The sequence below is a fragment of the Nicotiana attenuata genome, chromosome 1, assembly GCF_001879085.1.
Source record: "Nicotiana attenuata strain UT chromosome 1, NIATTr2, whole genome shotgun sequence".
NCBI lineage: Eukaryota > Viridiplantae > Streptophyta > Magnoliopsida > Solanales > Solanaceae > Nicotiana > Nicotiana attenuata.
In genome coordinates, this window is record NC_031989.1 from 31,385,078 (window position 1) to 31,407,411 (window position 22,334).

The window sequence follows — 22,334 nt, forward strand, 5'->3', positions numbered from 1 at the left end:
CGTCTAGGGCGAACCTAGCAGCCTTGGTCCGTAGAGCCCTCGATTCTTTGTGATCCGAGGGGAGCTTTCCATTTTTCAAATAGTCGACGTACTTATTCCTCCAGTCCCACGTCAAACTTGTTGAATTTATCTCGGCATGACCCTCTTCAATCACAGACTTCGATAACTGAACGACAGTTCCCGGGACGATGTCGTCTTCTCTGACCGATGATCCCAGCCCGAGGCACATGATCCAGCGTCCACTCCTTGAAGCGGTGTAAAGTTACCTGTAGTTTATCCAAGTATCGTTGCATTTTATCCTCTCGAACTTCGAAGCTTTAGTTTACTTGGTTTACCACCAATAAGGAATCACACTTAGCTTCGATGACTTCTGCTCCCAAGGTTTTAGCTAGCTCGAGACCTGTAATCATGGCCTCATACTCGGCCTCATTGTTAGTTAATCTAGAAGTTTTAATGGATTGTCTAATGGTATCACCCGTGGGTGGCTTCAAGACTATGCCAAGCCCGGACCCCTTCACATTCGAGGCACCATCTGTGAAAAGGGTCCATACCCCCGATGATGTACCCGAACTTAGTAGGAGTTCTTTCTCCACTTCGGGTACGAAGGTCGGCGTAAAATCAGCCACGAAGTAAGCTAGGATTTGAGACTTGATGGTCGTTCGGGGTTGATATTCGATATCGTACCCGCTAAGTTCGACGGCCCATTTGGCCAATCGGCCCGATAGCTCGGGCTTATGCAAAACATTTCGAAGGGGGTAAGTGGTTAATACACATATAGGATGACATTGAAAATATGGTTTTAGCTTTCGAGATGCGCTTATTAATGCGAGTGCTAATTTTTCTAAGTGAGGATACCTTGTTTCAGCATCCCCTAAAGTTCGGCTTACGTAATAAACAGGAAATTGCATACCTTGCTCTTCTCGAACTACCACTTACCGCTATCTTTGGCACAGCCAAATACAAGTAAAGTTTTTCGTCTGCCTTCGGGGTATGAAGCAAAGGCGGGCTCGATAAGTATCGCTTTAGTTCCTCCAGGGCTCGTTGGCATTCCTGGGTCCATGCAAAATCCTTTCTCTTTTTGAGCAGGGAGAAGAAACGGTGACTTCGATCAGACGACCTCGAAATGAATCGAACCAGAGCAGCTATTCGCCCTGTTAGCCTTTGTATTGCTTTCACGCTATCCACGACCTTGATATCCTCGATGGCCTTGATCTTATCGGGGTTAATATCGATACCCTGATTTGACACCATGAAGCCGAGGAACTTACCTGTACCGACTCCGAAGGCACACTTCTCCGGGTTAAGCTTCATGTTGTATTTCCTCAAGATCTTGAATGTTTCCTGCAAATGAGCTAAATGGTCCTCTGCGCGCAGGGACTTAACCAACATATCATCAATATAGACTTCCATTGTTTTACCTATTTGTTCTTCGAACATTTTGTTAACTAGGCGTTGGTATGTAACTCCTGTATTTTTAAGCCCGAAGGGCATTACGTTGTAAAAATAAGTTCCAAATTTAGTAATAAACGAAGTCTTTTCCTGGTCCTCCGGGTTCATCTGAATCTGATTGTACCCAGAGTAGGCGTCGAGAAAAGTTAGGTCTCGTGGCCGGCCGTGGCATCGATTATACGATCGATGTTTGGAAACGGGAAAGAATCTTTCGGACATGCCTTATTCAAGTCCTTATAGTCTACACACATTCTAAGTTTGTTTCCTTTTTAGGAACTACAACTACGTTGGCTAACCATTCGGGGTACTTTACCCCCCGAATGGGTCCTATCTTAAGAAGTTTGGTTACCTCGTCCTTTATAAAAGCATGCTTTACCTTGGACTGAGGCCTCCTTTTTTTGCTTCACCAGTTTGAACCTGGGGTCGGTGCTCAGCCGATGTGTGGTGATTTCCGGTGGAATCCCCGTCATATCTAAATGGGACCAAGCAAAGCAATCCATATTATCAATAAGAAATTAAATGAGTTTTTTCCTAAGTTCGGGGGTCAATCTTGTTCCCAAGTATACCTTTCTCTAGGGCAAGTATTCGATAAGTATGACCTGCTCCAGTTCCTCGACAGTTGACTTGGTTGCATCGGACTCTTCGGGAACGACGAAGGTTCGAGGAGTAAGGAGGTCCTCTTCTTCATCTTCGATTACCTATTGTTCCGACTCCATCGAGGCTGGGGGCTGTGATTGCTATTTAGCCGCCTGCTTACCTTTGGTGCTCGATTTCTCCGAGGTCAAGGGCTTTAGTATTGGCACCACTTTCTCGATTTCAAACATCTCTTTTGCAGTATGTTGCTCTCCGTAGACTGTTTTCACTCCTTCCTCTGTTGAGAATTTCATCATATGGTGAAGAGTTGAAGGCAGTGCCCTCATGTTGTGTATCCATGGTCTCCCGAGGAGTACGTTATACCTCATATCACCTTTGATGACATGGAATCTGGTGTCTTGTATGGTCCCAGCTACGTTTACTGGCAAGATAATCTCTCTCTTTGTTGTTTCGCTTGCCATGTTGAAGCCATTCAAGACCCGGGATGCAGGTACAATCTGATCTTGTAGGCCGAGTTGTTCCACGCCCTCGATCTGATTATGTTTGCTGAGCTACCTGGATCCACTAAAACACGTTTAACTTGAATTTTATTTAAAAGGATAGAGATTACCAGGGCGTCGTTGTGAGGCTGAGATATGCCTTTTGCTTCCTCATCACAGAATGATAAGGCGTCCTCGGGCACATAGCTCCGAGTTCGTTTTTCTCTTGTGATCGATACCTTGGTGCGTTTGAACACGGGTCGTTGAGGGACATCGACTCCGCCAATGATCATGTGGATTACATGTTGCGGTTCTTCTTGATCATTTTTCCTTGCATCTCTCTCCCTGAAGTGATTCTTAGCCCGATCACTTAGGAATTCTCGAAGGTGGCCCTCGTTGAGCAACCGAGCCACTTCTTCCCTTAGCTGCCTGCAATCTTCTATTCTATGACCATGTGTGCCATGATACTTGCACATCAAGATCGGGTTCCTTTGAGAGGGATCGGTCTGTATAGGCCTGGCCACTTGGTGTCTTTGATTCTTCCAATAGCTGACACAATCCCCGATGCATCTACGATGAAGTTGTACTCCGATAATCGAGGTTCCTCTGCGGGATCGGTATGCTTATCGAATCCGCTTTTACTTATGAGTCCCCGAGAACTTTGACCTCGATCGTTTCGAGGAGCGGTCCGACCTGAACTGTTGTTTATTCGATCGACATACGGTTGATATCGTTCCCTGTTTGATCTTGATTCCCTATTTGTATCCCTCGGGGGCTTGGCCACGAACCTGTTAGGATGAACCGAACCCGAGGGGGCTCCCAACTGATCGTCCTCGACCTTGATTTTTGATTGGTAACGGTTGTGCACATCTGACCACGTCACAGCTGGATACTCGATCAAGTTTTGCTTTAATTGTCGAGATGCAATCGAGCTCCATTCGTTCAAACCCTGCATAAAGGCCTGTACTGCCTAGTCATCGGAGACCGGTGGTAATTCCATTCTTTCCATCTAAAACCTGTACACGAACTCCCTTAACATCTCGTCGTTCCTTTGTTTTATTTTGAATACATCCGATTTTCTCGTGGCCACCTTTATGGCCTAGGCGTGTGCTTTCACAAAGGCTTCTGCTAACATAGCAAGCGAGTCAATAGAGTTAGGAGCTAAGTTGTGATACCAAATCATGGCTCCTTTCGACAACGTTTCTCCAAACTTTTTTAACAAGACTGATTCGATCTCATCATCATTCAAATCATTTCCTTTGATTTCGCAAGTGTATGAAGTAATATGCTCGTTGAGGTCGGTTGTTCCGTTATATTTGGGTATATCGGGCATGTGAAGCTTCTTAGGAATAGGAATCGGAGCCGCACTTTGAGGGAAGGGTTTTTGTATGAATTTTTTGGTATCTAATCCTTTCAAAATTGGAGGTGCCCCCGGTATCTGGTCTAAACGGGAGTTATAGGTCTCCACCTTTTTATCATTGTCTTCAATTTTTTTTTCCCCGGACTCAATCCTCTTAGTGAGCTCTTTGAGCATTTTCATAATCGTGGGGTCAGTCCCCGAGCCACTTTCATCGGGCCTTTCTAGCGCTAGCTCAGTACGTCGATTGTTTTCATGTTCAGCTAAACTCGGAGTCTTATTTTGACTTTGAAGTTGAGCAATGGCGATCTGTTGAGCTTGCAGCATTTCGAATATCACTTGGAGGCTGATTTCTCCATCACCCACGCCTTGTGTTCCTTGGCCACCAGGTCGGGCTTCCCTGCGTACACTCCCTCCGAGGTCTGTGCCTAAATTCGCGTTTAGAGCAATATGATAACTAACATCAACTGGTTCCATGTTTGGCACTTCCCCAGGGTTTACCGGTGGTACACTGACCCCTACATTGTTGTTTTCACCGACCTTCATTGTCATGAACAGGTGCATTTTGTGAGCTAGACATGTTTCAGCCTGAGAATCAAAAATTCTTGACAAGAAAAAGTGTAGAAATAACGTGTGTAGTAAGAATCAGTAAAGAAACAATTTCTATTGTCTTTAGCCCCACGGTGGGCGCCAAACTGTTTACGTCGAAAATACGAGCAACAATTAAATTTGACTTGTGGTTTTAAAGATACGTGATTAGATTCAATACCAATTAATAATCAAGAAATATAAAGTAGAAGTGAAAGAAATAAGTGAATCAAACCAATGTAACTCAGCAGCAGTGACCTCGAGGTGGGTTTGGTACAATAAGAACAATCAAGCAAGAAAAGTAAAGTAAGAGCAATAGAGCTAAAGGACAATTTTGATGAGCAGTAGGCAAAAGCAGAGAGTATATTCTTTCCTCAATGATTAGATGATGTTACAAATGATTGGGGTCCCCTTTATATTATATAGAAACCCTAAATAAGGTATATTTCTATTTACAGTAAGGAATATTCTTGGTATAGATGTTTAACCGCCTAGTACGAAATTGTACGATCCTACGCCGGGATTTGCGCCATGATTTTGGGGACATGGCAGGAATCTAGCTCATTCTGTTGTAAATCCATAACGGTACTATTTCGGGGTCGAGCATACTCAGCCTTGGAACTCTTCGTACTCCTATCTCTCGAGCATTGCGTTCTGTCTTCGAACTCGAATCTGGTCCACCGGGCTCGAACTCGACCTCGCCCGGACTTGGGCCTAGGATGGACCCTCGAGCCTATAAATCGGAGGCATATGATTTTGACCGTATGCAAAATTCACTGATAGCTATCTATATAGATTATTCTTTATGCGACAGAGGGTGAAAGGGAAATAAGATAAGCTATGGATAGTGACTTATTGCACTGTACTCAATTATCGGCATGTCACTAGGTCCAAGAATTAAAGTTTAAAGGAATGGTCACACCAGTTGAAACCAATTAAATTGGGCCTGAAGATGCACTTTTTGTAAAGCAGCGAAAGGTTGTGGTCCTCATAGAAGAATAAAGAAGAAAATTAACCAAATATATATATATAGGGCATGCATCTTGCATTTAATTTAAGAAGAAAAATATATATATGATAGGGCATGCATGCGATAAAGAGACATTTTAAATTGAGCATCTTGCATTTAAGAAGGAAATATTTCTGTTTAGTGCTTACCCAACTGAAAGTTGGCTCAAAAAAATGAGTGAAATATGGCTCAAAATATGAGAGAAATAGAAGCCCCCGGCGAGGATCGAACTCGCGACCTTTCGCTTACGAAGCGAACGCACTACCACTATGCTACGGAGGCAGCTTGTACAATAGTCGCAATTTATATAATATATATATATCATTTACTCGTTAAAACCAGGCTATTAGAAAACAGAAGTTTCATAAATTAACTCGCACAATGACCAACGTACAAATGCCAAAGCCCAAAGGCAATGATTTGATCGCCCCAGTCCCACTGGCATCACCAGAAAATTTAACAGTATGCATATTGGAAAAGGAGTTAAAGTCATAGGATTGGTCTTGGAGTAATCGATTCGAACATAAGAATTGTGATCCTGACATGACTAGGAAGGGGAGGAGCAAAGTCTTGATCTCTACTGGTTCTGATAGCTTGGGATTTTAGTTTTCTTTCCCAAGTACCAAGATTAGCAATACTACTGTTTTCCTAACATAAGACTTAAAAAAAAACTTGAGTTTGATTTTCCAAATAGTCTAACCTGTAAATTCAAAATGATGTTGAGTCCATCTAGTAACTTCAACTTGTCCAGTACGATCTAAATTATTGGACAAAGGTCGACGTCCAGTCTTTTGCATTGTTCCTTAATTACACTTATGGGACTTTATGGAAGCATAAAGAAGCTACTAATATGAGAGCAAAAGTAGATACTCGTACAAAGATCAGTAAGAGTAAGAATATTTCTATTACTGCTGTAAACAATACATAACAGATTAATATGCATGGTCACAAGGACTAGTACAGGTTTACAACAAAAATTAGCCCTGCGATTTACAACTTGCTTCCTAAATAGTTTGGTTGGGCCAAAAATAACTAGTCATTGGGTTAGGTATGAGGCAAGTATATGCAAAATGCCGTGCAAAAAGCTGTTTCTAGATGCGTCGGCTGAGTGTAAGCCCTCAAAGCAAAGCCAAATATTCTACGCTGTTGGCTACTGTAGTAAGGCTGGTGTCCCAGCAACATCAATCAAAAAGCTACCGAGCTAACTATAGGTTTTATACAAAATATATACATTGCAAAAATCAAGTTTTCCATCAATATCGACATCTATAAGTTGAGAATTTATTAGTACCACTTTCTTGTAAATATGTCGCAGCATCAATAACCTTGCGATAGTAACGCCAAGATACGTTCTTTTCAGTGATAGGTCGTTGACCAAATGGATTACTCTCTACATACTTTTGAACATTTTCTGCCATGGACAATCCTTCAAGATAAACTCGCAGATCACCCCCAGGCCCTGCTGCAGATAAACAAAATGAAGTTACATAAATTCTAACAGCATGAGTTGGATAGAATACAATTCATGCCATGCATACACAAAGAGGGCAACCACAATCACAGAGCGGTATCTCTACCCCATACAGAATAGGAATGACCCAAACCGTTTAAGAGGTCATATATAGTAGTGTAAAGCACTTTAACTAAACATATAATTGGAAGTATGAAACCTGGAGAAGCAAAGCGAGGAACTATAGCAAAAAGTCCTTGTACAAAATAATATCACAAAAAATTCCAAGTAACAGAGTTCAGAATCAATTTGCATGCTTCATCCGAAAACACACACGGTATACTCATGAGGTACAAACATCACCGGCCTCTCAATGAAGAAGCCCAAGAAACAAAGTTTACAATTGACATGTCTGACTCACCTACCCTTGTAGTTGTGATAGTTTTGCAAGGGAAAACACACACACAGAACTCACCTAATGAGTCATCTTTCTCATCCATGTAGTGGTATGAATTTGGAAATATTGCTGTATTTGGCTGAAAAAACGAAAATGAAAGTTCAAACTTATTGACTTTTAGTCATGCAGTAAAAATAAATTTCCCAGGAAGAGGAAAGGATTAAACTCACTGGATTACACAACGCTTTGTGAGGAGAGTCATCCAATAAAAGTGTGTTTGACTCATCATATTCACCTCTCTCCCATGGAAGATCTGGTTCATATTTATCCCACAACATTTTAAGCTTCTTCAAGATAATAGGCTTAGTCCTCCTTTTCCCGACAACAGGAAAACCTGTATCAGTGCAGTGGGATTGATCCTACATAAGATTCAAGTTTGTTATGCTACTTTGAAATGAATAAATGAAAAGAGCAAACAGAGAAACAAATAAGTGTGTACAAAGAACACCAAAATAATAAGAATTGAAAAAATAGAAGGCAGGATAGAAATTAGCAACTTCTCCAACATAACATTTATATTCTCCCAACGAGAAGAAAACAAAAAAAAAAGAACAAAAGAGTATTTCTCGATCTTACTTGACAATTAGGAACGGGACATTTCCATATGTTAGTTCATACATCAATCGAGTGGGTAGAGCCACAAACATTAACTATGTTCAATCAAAAGTGTTTATCCAACTAGGTTACCAGATCTTAAAATAACTATCCAATAGAGAATGAGCCACTAGTTTGGAAACTCCAGCCTATCGCAATAAGGTAAAACCATAGTTTCACAAGCCAAGCAGCAGACTTAATGTAGTTCTCAGGAATTCAACTAGAGCCCAAAAAGTATTAGGTTGTAGAGCAAGGCAGTGCACCATATGTATCCCTAGGTATTTGGTTTCATTGAGGAATAAGGGCAAGGGAGAATTAATGAAGGAATACTCAGTAAGCTACGTGGCAATCATGGGGACTTGTTTCCATCCCGAACCAGCTAAATTTTCCAAGCCACTCATTTTCTTTTGCAAAGAAAAGAGTTTAGCTGTTTTATTTTCTCACACTATGAAAGGTCAATAACACATCCCATTCGTGAAGGCCCAAAACTTAACCGGACATATAAAGGGAAGGGTGACAACTGTCGTAGAATTTGAGCCTTGAAAGGGTAACTTGAAAGAACGGCAATCAAGCCCGAAAGGAAAATTAAATATTGACCACCCCTCCACCAATTTATATCTAGAGCAATTCAATTATTGGATCAGAGCGGGAAAAGGATTGAGACTCCTATTGGATTGATAATTCAGAAATCGATGCATCAGCAAACAAAAGAGTCTGCATATATGACAAAGTAGTGCAACAATCAAGCTTCATTATCATATCTAGTTATTTTTCTAATCACTATCTATGGATTTCAATCATTCACATTGGGCATGAATGAAAATCCTTCTTCTATAGTCCAATGAAGTAGAATATGGATTTGAATCCTCAAATTATCCTTTGAGATGAGAAATATAGTATGTGTGCTTAGACAAACAAGACCAATAACTCGTGTTTTCTCAACCTGAGTCTGATTCTAATTCCAAGGCAGGAATTCCTAGGTTCCCTATGATATCCACATTTATGTAACCATGCAATAGTAATTCTTGGGAGAAAATCAGAAAATACAACTAATTGTCACCATACTTCCCCTTTTTCAAATGATATTAAAGTCCAAGAATCACAGATTTTCTTTTAGTCCTCTGCTATGAACACCAAGAATTGAGCACCTGTACAAGCACCACGTCATGAAAGAATATGAGAAGCAAGAAATTCTTACCCAACAAAAGACCAACTTGTGCTTGGCATTTCCCAGAAGAACATCAAGAACCAACTCCATATTCTTCCTGCATAATTTTCAACAACATACATGGGGCAGATATAACCACACGAGTCCACATTTTAACTACCGAATATATCCAATAAATGTACTATGGTGAGTAAGCAAAGTTTGAAGAGTACTTGATCCTTGATGACCATACACCTACATTGAATCTCTCAAAGCAGAATTGCAGAAAATCGTCAAGAAAAGGCCTTCTAAAAACTGGCACAGCAGATATAACCCAGTTAGAATAATTTCTAAAAGGAAAGTAAAACTAAAAGGTGAAATAAAAAGTCGGCCAACTCTACCTGCTTTCCCTGATACAATGATATCCGCTTTCAAATTATATGGAACATGACGAACCGGAACAATATCAGCAAGTAATCCATTTACATCAAGTACAAGAAGCTTCTTACTAGAAGGTGCATTAAGCACTCCACCCAATGGAGGGATGACAGCCATATTTGTGATTTGAGTCTTCCCATCTACAAAAGCACTCGTTCTTGAATGAGGACTGTCTTCAATTGCTGATTGTCTTTCCCCATTCACGGTTTCATTGGTTGTGATCATACTATTAGTGTCATTGGAGGCCCCAAGACCACAAGACCTTGCACAATGTGAACTCTCTTTGGTAGATTCAATTTCATATGCCACATTCACAGTGGCATCTGTCTCATTTCTATTCTCCTGCTCAGAATTTTCTACTTTAGAGTCTATTGGACACTCATCCTTGATAGAAACCATTGAACTGTTGATGTTCTCTTCCTGATCATCAAGTTGAATTATTTCCTTTTTATTCCAAGCTTCAGAGCATGAACTGTCACCAGGTGCCTTCTCTAATAGCATTTGTTGCACACCCGTCAACAAGGTACTGTCTCCAGTAATTACTTCTTCAGGCAAATTATCGGAGCAATACGATAAAGACACTTGGTAGTGGTTTGAGCTGGCGGTTTTTGCTTTGTTTTCTATAATTGGAAAAGAGGAGGCAGCATCCGTCATGATAGATGATAAACTGCTTGCGGGAGCACTAGAATTCTTTCTCCTCTTCCTGGAATAAGTTATCAGCACTTCCAGCCTTGGGTGTCTATGCAGACCCCTCATCTCAATTGCAGCATTATTGACCTCAACAAAATTACCACGTTCAGTAGTCAAAGTATTGCCTACATTAGAAACTGTCTCATCCCGATTTTCAACTTCAGAGACAGACTTCGACTCCAAAGTAACAAAAATGCGATCCTTAGAAATGTCACTGCTGCACCTATCACTACAAGTTTCCACATCACGATCTGCACCAGTAGACTTAGAGGGATTGTTCCAATTAGTTTTTTCTGCCCCATCACATATATTCCTAGACAGACATGCCCCTATCTCACAACTGCTCATCACCAAATCTCCTTCATAGCATGTGGCAACTCCCATTTCTGAACTTCTACCTTTATCTAAACGATTCTTCCCTGTTATAGCAGCAGCATTTGCCTGTTCACAAGTAGTTACATTATTTTCCGAGGCATTACACTTGCTCTCCAGAATGCTTCTTCTTTTCTTTACCTTCCATGCACTCAAGTCCGCAATGCAACTTCCTACTTTTGTACTTGATTTGATATTTTCAGAAGACCAGAGATGTGAATTTTTTTCTTGACCCATGATCCTCAATGGAGCTCCTAACACGTGGTCAGCATTACCAATACAAAATACCCTCCTATTTTGCTTATTTCTCATTCTTTTTGCCTGCCAGGGAATGAGGTCATCAACGTTTTTGTTATGATGGCCTCTGCTAAAAGCAGCTTTGCTATTCAGCTTTCTCAGTTTAGTACCACCCTTACCCTTCTCAGCATCCCAGTAGTCTGGAGCCCCAGGGGCAGGCAATGCCTGGATAACAATCCTACTGCTATGCATCCTTTTCATTCAATAGGGGATACAACAATGTTAACAGGAAGGTCCTGCAATAACATTAAACCAAGTTCCAATGAAGAACATTGGGGTATAACTGAAGTTTAATAGTGCATATTTGCAATAAAAGTGGAAGCATGAAACCAGTAAGAAACTTTTCCGCAAAATTCCCATGCAATCACGAGTGTAGCTACATTAGTTACAAAAGTGTCATTAGAACCCAACTCAGTGGTAGAAACAGGATCCAAATCAGGATGGATCCCTAGTGTAAGATATGGTTTCACATGAACCCAATATCTTTTGCTCAGACCTTGTATATGTATTAAGAAATCCACTAAGTATAATCTATAAACATTTAATATTAACAACTGCAAACCCCGATTGTTATTGTATATTAACTTAAAGTCGCTATAGTAACCAATAAACTTCAAATCACAGATCCAACTCTGATCCAAATATGCAGTCTGAAATACTAAAAAAAGATAAACTTTAAAAAGTACTTGCTTTTAGATTGCATCAACTCTACACTACTTATACTCGTAACCTTCCTTAATAACAACTGTTTACATTCCCCAAAAGGAAGAGAAAAAAAAAAAAAAGCAAAATATTCAGTCAAATACAATTTGGTCAACACAAAATGGAGTAAGCTCAGTCCAGCTAGTTTATAGAGATTGCAATCTATATTCAGTCTGTAGCAATCACATTTATGAATCCTACACAAATACGAGACAATGCCTATGCAGATTTAACCTAGAAAACTCAAAATTGTATTAATCGAAATACTCGATCGTAAAATGCATCAGAGAAAATGGGAAAAAAAAAATCAGTATACTTGAAGCATATGAAAGATACCTAGTTGAATCTGTTGAGCGTTGGAGAGAACTGAAAATGGAAAGAGTCGAATTTTGATTTTTGAGTAAGAAGTGGAAGGACCAGAGTATTTCGGGTAAATACAGCGGGGATTTTGGTATTTTAAGATTGTCTTGCTCGAAAACCCGATCCAATTTTGTAATCATTTGGGGATTCGGATCCTTCCGACCAATCTTATCCAATTTGTGCAAATTTTTTTCTTTTTTTATTTTTAGAAAACATAAAATAATTTTAAATGGTATAAATACGAAAAGTTTAGTATTTTGGAGTATAAAATCCACGAGTGGAAAATATAAAAAATATAGCAATATAGGCATAATAATATTGGTAGAAATAATATCATTAATTTAACGAATTGTTGATAATAGAATAACCAACATAGTTAAATACTTTAACCGAAAATTAGGCCAGAAAATGATCTTCCAAAGTGTAAAAAATCGACAATGCTTTTTTGGATGTGTGAGGCTCTCTGAGCTGGACCCCCATGACGTAAAGAGTGTTTAGAGTGAACATCCTAGTCATCGAGTTGTTAGTTTTTGTTTTAGAGTTCTGCATAGCATCAAATCGAGCTCAAACTTTACAATTTAAAATATCGCAGGTAAGTATACAACTTTACGTGCTTCCAACTTTAGCCTCGCCGTGAATCTAAACCTTCTCATCCTGAAAATAAAATAAAATTACTACATTTTTATCCTTAAGTCGTTCGCTTTAGAGCAAAGCTTATGATTTGAAGGTCGCCGTCATTAAGAAAATTTTAAATATTATTAGCGATCAATACGAAAAATACTAATCTCATAGTTTAATCAACAAGAGAAAACTCTCAAAAAGTTTTATAGGAGCCAAAACATCATGACTACAAAATTTTGATATTTTTTTTTTAGTAACTAAATTTTTGGTTTTTAGATGTACAAAAGTTGTACATGCAGGTTGACGGCATTCCACATAATCCATCTCTTATGGGAGTGTCGAAACTGAACTAGTGTGCGCTATGTCATGGTTTGCAATTGGCTTTTAATCTTGGATACAATCCTCTAGAAGTGAACCTCGATGCACAAGCAGCCCTTACTATATTACAGACCTCGCACCCACTATATGCTAATCTTATACATAATTGCAGGTGTCTGCTTGAGCAACTGGATGATCCTGTCCTACTTTACACATATAGGAAGCAAAACCAAGTAGGTGGTTTACTAGCAAAGTCTGGCTGCCATATGGATAGAACTGCAGGCATCACTGTCTTGTCTTTGCACAACTTCCATCTTTTTGTTCAAGCAGCTTTGGAGGATGATCGCTCAGACACACTTTTTGTCAGAAGGGTTGCACCATTAGTTCTTCAGCACGCTACCTGCTTGCAAAATCCTCTTGGACCCCTTTTTTGTATTTCGCGGACTACGGGAATCAGTAGTAGTAAATACCCCAGATCCCCCTTTTGTAACGACCCATCACATGGTCGCCCCCTCAGGATAATGTCTATGCTTTCAAATGCTCCATGTACTACTCCGCCTTAACATAATATAAATAGTTATTCTTTGAACCAAAAAAAAAAGGACATTCCACATACGATATTCAAGAACATCAACTGTGAGATAGTTAAGTTGGGGAGTTATTTCCTTCCCCCTTTTTTTCAAATGGAGTTATTTCATATTCCTTAATTTTACATAGTACTTGTTTAAGTAAGCAGCTTTATCTGAAGTGTACAAGAATTAAGAGTTCACGGGTCATTACAAAATTTGTAAGTAAATAAATACAAAATCCAACCAGAACCTAGTTATCCTCACAATTAACTGAAACAAAACTATAACAGGCTTGCTATTAATATTCTGGGAATATCAATGACGCAGAAAAAATCAATAACAGGCTTGCTATTAATATTCGTATACACAACACCCATTCAACAAGGATATATATTGAGGAAACAAAACTAAACTAAAAAGAAACTTAATACATACATTTTGCCCTTCTCAATGTGCTGCTGAGGTCTAGACCTCGTACTTCATCTGCAGAGATAAAACACTTCATACAGGGTTCAACACTTTGGGGTTTGATTGTAGATGTTGGCAAAGTAATCCCAAATACCACGTTTCTCGTTTCAGGAAATATTTGGAGGCATCAATTTTTTGGGCATACTCGTGCATATGAGCTTTTATCCCTAAGCAGCAATGCAACTCTCACTGCTCATCAGGAAAGACTTTGTTTCAAAGCATAAGTAGTTGTATGCTGTGGCGCAGCGGCATCCGCAATGACAAATACCACAGCAAAATAACTGCTGTTGCCAACTGGAACAGCCCACAAACTGACAGTTATACCTTGACGTATTTATCAACATAGCCCTGGAAAGTAAACTGTTAGTTACATTGTACTGAATTTGCATAATGTCTTCTAATCAGAGCATCAGCATCCTAAACAACCAAGGTTATATATAAGTCTCTATGGAATAATAAATTTGATAAGCAAAGGTAAAATTTGAAACAACAGTGATAAGCACTGTAATACTCAACTTCAAGTAAAAGGGGGGATAATCCTATTTCAGACATAAGATAGATATTATAAGTATGCCCAGCACATTCACTTTAGCGTAAACTCAATCCACATTATGATGGACACAAGCTAAAAATGTTCAGAAGGCAAACACTTGATTCAACCCTAACCAAAAACAAGATGGGTTAGGTCAAGATGTGTCAAATAACGAGTTAAAGCCTACCACATCCAGCATGACCCAACATTCCCTCTTTTGTTGTTGCTTTTTGAAAAAAATGCGAAAGCTAAAGTAATTTTTTTTATTAGCTTAAGTTCTTCCACATTTACATTATTCCAATCTCCAAATTTGATTTTGTATGTTTTGGTATAGCTTGTATCTTGACCGTCAGGTTACAGTGTTACACTATGTTGACCCGTTTAGACCCAATCGTTTGATGGGTCATTTCAGGTTCAACCCATTGGGGGTCAAGTCAATCAACGGGTTGTGTTACAACCTGTTTAAACTTGGTTGGGCCGCACAGATTAAAACCCTTGGCAAAAACTAAACACATAAAAGGGTCTTTGTGAAACAGTAGAGATAAGAAGAGGTCATACCATGACCAGTTTAGTTAATTTCCTCTGTGATGAGTCAATGTAATGGTCGATTTTTGCCTTAGACTTGGGTATTTGGTGACTTTTCATAGCTCCAGAGACCTTGTCAACAGTTTTCTTGACTATGGTCTTGAACACCTCCTTGCTCATATTACCTTGGCGCCATGATGGTTTTAACAGCTCTTTTACGAAATTAGCAACTGAACTCTTGAAAAGCTTCATAGATCGGGAATCCTTACTTTTCTTTTTCTCCCCAGATGGCTTTACCTGTTCGATCTCAATCTCTCCTGCAGGGACATCTTCCCCATCACTGGAATCGCTCGGACTTCCATTCTCAACAGCACCTACCTCTGCCTCAGCAGTCTCACCAAATTCATCATTTTCTGCTGATGCGGTAAATGCAATAGCTCCACCTCTTTTTTGCCTCTTGTTTACTTCAACATCCAGTGGTTCATTGGATCCACTGAGCTTTAACATACCACCCGAGCCATCAGTTACTTCAAGCTTTTGACCAGGATCAGACTTCTTAAGTGAGCTAGTAGATGGCTCTATGCTGTCGTAAAGTGGGTCATACTGGTTACCACCTGGCTGGTTGAACATTCCTCCAGCTGCACGGGCAGATGGTGGGGTCATATTCCGTGAACCAAGGTTTTCTGCATGATGGCCATCAATTGGCATATTGCTCAAACTAAATGCACCGTATTTATTACTAGGGAGCATATCTCTTCCATGTATTGAAAGATCCGAACTGAATTTCGTGGTTAGTGGCTGGTCAAATGTAGATGCATAAGGGTTGAAATGACTTGAAATTCTGGATCCAACAAAGTCAGGCAACCGAGGAGCTTGATTCTGGTCTAATGAATCAGATGAATACCTTGACATAGAGGAACTACCTCCAGGCTCAACAAGATGTCGAGAAATACCAGCTGTCTGAGGACCACAGTGCGGCTGTTGCATGTAAGGGTAACTCGTAGAAGATGGAACAGGAAGTTCACCAACAGGCAGACGTTCGCCAAGGAAAGCTGGTGGTCTATTTGGTGAACCCCTAGAATAGATAGGTTGAGTCTGCAGATAAGCATGATGTTCACCACCTTGAGGAATATTAGGCAATGAGCTCGAATAGAACTCATTCCTTGGAACTACTATATTTGGTTGAAAATGTCCCCGAGGAACATTATGTTGTCCACCAGCTGCATTTCCAGAGGAGTCGTTCACAAATGGAGGATGTGGTGGCTGTGACTGTGCTGGACGTGGTGGAAGAGAATTCCAAGAGGAACTCAGAGGTACAGCGAATGGAGACGGTTGATGAGGAAATGGAGCTTGATACAGAGGAACACTTTCCATATATGCAGAATTAAATGGTGGGGGCAAGTTGTGATCTCTGGGCATCTGCTGAGTAAATGCAGTACTTGAAGCCTGCGGAAGTGAAGAAAAGGAAGCTGATAAGGGTGCTGTCTGGGCAGATGCAAATTGAGGAAGCTGGACGGGTGTGACCATTGATGATGTCTGCACAGATGATGACTCCGGAACAGACGAATCAAAGTTCTCTTTAAGTTTCTCATCCACATTTAGGAGCATCTGACCAGAGACATGATCTTCAAACTGATGAATTCCCATAGTTCCAGCTGAAGAGGGAATTTCCCCGGTAGCATCATCACCAGGAAGCTTCTGCCCTTCAGCAACAATTACTGGACTCACAGTATGTTCCATTTGATTCTCTTTCCCATAAAGCTGAGAAGTAGGTTCAGGTTCTTTCATATATCTCACTTCCATAGCAGGAATACCTTGGCTTTGGGATTTATCATGATTGTGGACCGATTTCTCGAGAGTAGTACCAATATTTTCATGCGCATGAGAATCCTTTAAATCATCCAGATCCTTTAAATCGTGCATATCAGAATCCTTTGAAATAGGCGGAAGATCTTGGTGCTGATGTTTGCTCCTATATGATCTTGATCCACCACTCTTGTCAAGCTCAGCATGGAAATATCGACATGATGCTCCATAGTAACACTTGCCTCGAAGGAAGTCTTTACATTGTGGGAGATGACCTCTGTCCCTTCTCGTTTTGTCACCACCAAAAGTTAACCCACGCCTAGAAGGTGACTTGCTTCTACTTCTGCGTCTCTTTGGAGAGATGCTGTATAGTTTAAGCATTGACAATTTTAAAATCATCCAAAACTACAGTAGAAATCAAATCAACAGAAGAGATATTGGGCAGAAACGTAGGAAAAAGCAAATTAAAATGAGTACCTCCGAGAACGACCCCGCCTCTCCTGTCTCTTCCGTGGACTCTTCCTCCTCCTCCTATCATAAGGAGAGCGGCTTCTGCTCCGGCTTCTTCCTCTTTTTCCACGTCTCCGCTTATACCTTGGTGAATCATCAGAATCACTGTCACTTACTCCCTCCCTAACCAATCTCCCATACTCATCAACCTTCCGCATAGGAGATTTATCCTTCGCATCTTCCCTAAGCAAATCAAAACTGTCACTATCATCAACGCTCAAGATATTTTCCCTATGAGGTCCTTCATTAGCAGTATCAGTCTTCAAAGATAATCTATTTCCAACACCATTATCAAAGGAATCCTCAAATTTTACAGCAGCACAAGATTCTTTATCATCTTTGGGAACAGAATTTGAAGGTTTAACTGAAGATATGGGGGATTTCCCGGTATCTGTCTTGGCAGTTATAGTAACAACTTCGCTAGGTGGAGGAACTGTCAAAGGGCCAAGATTTCCATGACAACTCTCACTAGCATTATCTAAACTGTCATCCGAGGCATAGCCTTGAATAAGCCTAAAAGGACTGGCAGCTTCCATGAGCTGACTGCTACTATTTTCAAGATGAACTCCCTTATCAGTGGGTGATACACTAGGATGGCTCATATCTTTCTCTATAGAAGATGATGTCTGCACATGATCATCCAAGGCAGGTACATTATCCCTGTTTAAACCGTTGGCCTCAGAAGAGGGCTCCTGAAAACTTGATGGAGCACTATATGGAGTATCTGCAGAGACTGAAGATGTAAGAGGATACACACACAAAGAAGGCAACTTTGCATCAAAGTCAAACTCTAATAATCTCATCAGCCAATCAATCAATAAGTATGCCCCAATCCAAATTAGATGGGCCGGCTATATGAATCCTATGCATCCATTACGCTCTACGAATTTTCATTTCAATTCATTGTTAAGAGGATTCACTATCGTTAGTATTTAAAGGATTCATTAGAATTAGACTATCCATAAGCTAGCCTTTAACCTACTACAACCTCACTCCTTTACTCGGGATAGGACCACCTATCAAATCATATGTCATCAGAATCAAAACAAAAAACTAAGCTACTACAACAACTGCCCCTTAGTTCCAAACAGGTTAGGGTTGGCTATATGAATCCTCACTAACCATGTTTTTTATTTAAGCTCAACTCATCTCATCATTATACCAAAGTAAAATAAAAGTGAAAAATAAGTTATATACATGTAAATAATAGTAACAATAATATAACATTAAAAGTTTAAATTTTGACTGGAATATAAATTTAAATAAGGTCAAAATACTCCTAGAAAAGCTATCCCAAAATAAACAATTAAATGTTTCAGGGGTGTCTTTATCTCATATCAGCTTGAAGGTGATCTCAGATTAGTGGTAGTAGCTTCCTAACATATTTTGAATTATAGACATTCTATTGCGTACTCATGATGAATGCTCAGAGTTAGAAAAGAACTAATAAGCACAAAGCTAAAAGATACGTGTGTCAGCTATTCTAACATGAGTCACTTCATGGAATTTTCAGGTCACACCCTCTATTGGCATAAACGTTTGCACCTTGTCTTTGTTCCTCTGGCTCCAAGGGCCCACAGAACGATGAATTTCGATGTAGTATATCTTCGGCCAAGCTATCCTTTAACTGCTTCTCAGCCCCAAAGGGATGGATCTGTTGATCTTCATCTAGCTGGGTGATATCATCTGATAGTCCAACAGAGAAGCAAGATAGATCAGATGACTACAAACTTTCACACCCATCAATCAGAAAAAATGAAGCATCTAGGCAATAAAGAAATGTGAAGGTTTCAACGAACAGGTTGCAAAGAAAACAAGAATATATTGATGTGGCAAGTGCAAAGTAGAGCGTGACAAATAACTTGATTATAGCAATCAATAACTCGAAATAAGTAGTTCAATCACCTCACATTCTTCAACTGAGATAGGAAGAATCTCACTGATCTTTCTTTTTCTAAATAAACATCGGAATCATACTCAGGCTCCTAAAACTGCATTGGGCACTCCAGTACGAAGACCTCTTAAACCTCCGTGTTCTTAATTTTCCTCTGTTAAAATAGGCATGAAAGATAATATTGGTGGAGGCAACTAATAGCCATTGATTGGTCCCTCCACCAGACCGATTGCTATGTAGCTTTATACATTAACGGTATGACACCGTGTCCACTATCTGTCTTTCATAGATGTCCATGTAGTTCAGGGTTTAGACTAACACAAAAGAAAACGAGACTGAAGTAAACCTTACCCAAATGAACTAATTAAGAGCTTACAGGTAAAAGCGAAGATCATTTCCCAAAGGAAACATATGCTAGAATCCTTGCCATAAAATGCTGACCGTTCCAAAAGTTAGTTAGCTTGGTTCTCTTCTGAAAGGCTATATACACTTATACATAGAAAGTTTTAATACATCTTATGGATCTTAAAAAAAATATGAAGGACCTATTCAGTTTATATTCTTCAATAGGACAAAGACAACATATGGCCATGTTTCCCTCAACAAATACTGAACTCGCATTTTTTCATCTTTCTCTTGATTTTTATACTAAATCAAACAACTTCTATATATTGGGATAGAAGAAGCATCAAATAGCAATAAGCAATAGACAGTAGACATGTAAAGCATACAAACAGAATATAGTACACTAACCTTCCATCTCCATATCAGAATCAGCAGCGGAATGAGATGGAGCTGAGTTTATTGAATTAATAAGTTGAACTGATGAGGCTTCTCCTGGAACTGCTAGTGATACAGGCTTAGGAGGAGAAGATGGAAGATCTGAAGCCGAATTACTATTTACCGGAAAATCTTCTCTGTTAACAATCCCTCCATCGTGCTCAAACGCCCCTTCATCTTTAGCACCATTAGTATTCGCAGTGGACGATATGAGAGGTGGTGAAGATGGTGGAAGAGGTGGATCCCCAGGAGGTGAAGGCGGCAAAGGTGGCCGAGGACCAAGAACCGCAGGTTGTACATGAGAATCATGGCTTTTCAAATGCATGGAGGGATCAAATGGGGGAGGTGTGGATAAACCAGGGTTCTGTGAACTAGGTGGTGGTGGTGGTGGAGGAGGAGGAAGGTTATGAAGAAAAACTTGCATACTGTCTGGCGATGGCTGATGAAATGCACCTCTATAAGGCGTTTGACCTAGTGATGGAGGTGGTGGAAGAATTCTAGGAGCACCCGGAGCTATTACAGGTGCAACATGATGCATACTAGGATTCCACTGCGAATGCTGCACGGGAACTTGGTGAGACTGCTGCATTGGGGAGCTTCTATGAACTTGTGCTGATGGAGGAGGAGGAGGAGGTAGTGCATAAAATTGACTAGAATTGCTGCCACTTGTTGGAACTGGAAAAGGTGGACTAGGGTGACGTACACCATGATGGGCATGCTGATATGTAGGAGGGCCACGCTGACCAACTTGTGGTCCTGGTGGATAACCATGTGGCAACATAGGTGGACGTGGAGCCTGAGAGGCAGAGGGAGGAGGGGGAGGAGGCCACTGCTGCAATGGAGGCCTAGACATATTAGCATTTTGACCTATCTGAGTGGAATAGTTACTCTGACCATACATCTCAAACAGCCAGCTACCAATAGAATTAACAATTCTTGGGTGCACAATCCCACCTGGCGGTCCAAGAGGAGTTCCGACGTGCAGATCACCAAATTAACTCATCCAGCAGCCCGTTTAAAGATAAACTGTAACCTTCAATTCAAATAACTCAAGAAATCTAATTCCAGCAAAGTAGCGGGAAAAAAAATTCATGACCTTGCAGGCATTTACAAAGATGAAGAGAAAGAAACAAGAGGAAGAGATGAAAGCAGAAGCCAATGCAAAAAACTGACAAGGTAATCAACTAATCTCAGCATTGATACTACACGTCCAAAGTTAAGGAATCAGACTCCAAAGGGATATGACTCCTCCAGTTTACAAGATTAAAAGGTTTTATCTTTTTTCTTTCAGCAAAGCCTATCACCACTATGTAGAGTGCAAAATTTACAGTTTCAGAGACGAAGAAATAAGGCATGCAGGAATGTACATAAAGTTGATAACTTTCATAATAACAAAACAACCTAAACTTACATTCTAAATAATACTTAACAGATATGAAATCTTTACCCAAATATCAACGGGATAAATTTTAACTTAATCCCTAACTAAGAAGACCTTAGGAACCAAACCCACCGCCCAACACCTTGCCTGCCCCCCGCCCCCAATTCATTTATTCCTCTCATTTTTGTTTCTCCAGAGTCTAAGTTACAGCTGCCCAAAGCAGTAAAACGCTTCATAGTGTTAAGAAATTTCTACATCCTTCCTTCCAATTAACAAATATTTTATAACACATAAAATCGGTAATAAGGATTGCAAACTTTGCACAGAAAAATTTACTTAACAAAATAATGAATCAATCAACTGCATCTCAATCCCAAATTTGTAAGCTTTAAACGGGAAAAGGAAGATGAAAAAGAAGAAGAAAAAAAAAACTCACCTTTTAAATTGCAAGCATTTTCAAATGACAGTAACAAACATACCGAGTAAAAGAACAATAAAAGCAAATAATTTAAGCACAAATATACACTTACAATGCATACCAAATGACGAATTAGTAGGTCCGAAGATGTCAATATAAACTGATTTCGACGATCTGAATTGAAATCCAGCGAGTTTCGCATCCGAGATTTTTGAAGTCCTCTTCTGGGTTAAAACCCTAGAGAGAGAAACAGAGAGAGTGCAGTGGATATAAAAACAAAATGAGAAAAGGAAAAGAAAAAACGGAAGTGAAAAAAGATTTTACCGCAATTCCGCAAAGTTAACGGTCAAGGGAAAGCGGTCGGGTGATGGATTATGGGCTTGGGTCTAAACGAGTTCGTAAGGGAGAAATTCAAAAATAGCCAGATTTACAACTGGTCGTTCAAAAATAACACAATTTCAAAAGTAATCGAAATTTAACCACTTTTTATGTAAAGATAAATCTGAGCGAAAACACTGTTCAAAACCCG

General features: G+C 39.9%; 2 protein-coding genes and 1 non-coding gene across 7 annotated transcripts; all 3 read right to left on the reverse strand.

Moving 5' to 3' along the window:
• TRNAT-CGU lies at positions 5,687–5,758 on the reverse strand. Its single transcript has one exon. It is a non-coding gene; the product is annotated as a tRNA-Thr (tRNA).
• On the reverse strand, positions 6,362–12,082 carry LOC109223928. Of its 2 annotated transcripts, none has more exons than XM_019388427.1 (7): positions 11,960–12,082; positions 9,526–11,157; positions 9,358–9,439; positions 9,176–9,242; positions 7,554–7,742; positions 7,402–7,462; positions 6,362–6,938 (listed from the first exon to the last, which is right to left on the reverse strand). In XM_019388427.1, the coding sequence occupies exons 2-7, from the start codon at positions 11,120–11,122 to the stop codon at positions 6,730–6,732; spliced, it is 2,205 nt and encodes a 734-aa protein (XP_019243972.1). In that variant the 5' UTR covers positions 11,123–11,157; positions 11,960–12,082; the 3' UTR covers positions 6,362–6,729. The 2 variants fall into 2 exon arrangements, with proteins under 2 accessions (XP_019243972.1, XP_019243980.1); XM_019388435.1 differs by having other exon boundaries at positions 6,362–6,935; positions 11,960–12,080.
• Positions 13,763–22,108, reverse strand: LOC109223943. 4 transcript variants are annotated; one of them, XM_019388471.1, is made up of 6 exons: positions 21,927–22,108; positions 19,980–21,032; positions 18,878–19,018; positions 17,300–18,056; positions 15,050–17,186; positions 13,763–14,307 (listed from the first exon to the last, which is right to left on the reverse strand). In XM_019388471.1, exons 2-6 carry the CDS (start codon positions 20,905–20,907, stop codon positions 14,278–14,280), a joined length of 3,993 nt encoding a protein of 1,330 aa, XP_019244016.1. In that variant the 5' UTR covers positions 20,908–21,032; positions 21,927–22,108; the 3' UTR covers positions 13,763–14,277. The 4 variants fall into 4 exon arrangements, with proteins under 4 accessions (XP_019244016.1, XP_019244009.1, XP_019244001.1 ...); XM_019388464.1 differs by having other exon boundaries at positions 19,980–21,039; XM_019388456.1 differs by having other exon boundaries at positions 21,918–22,108.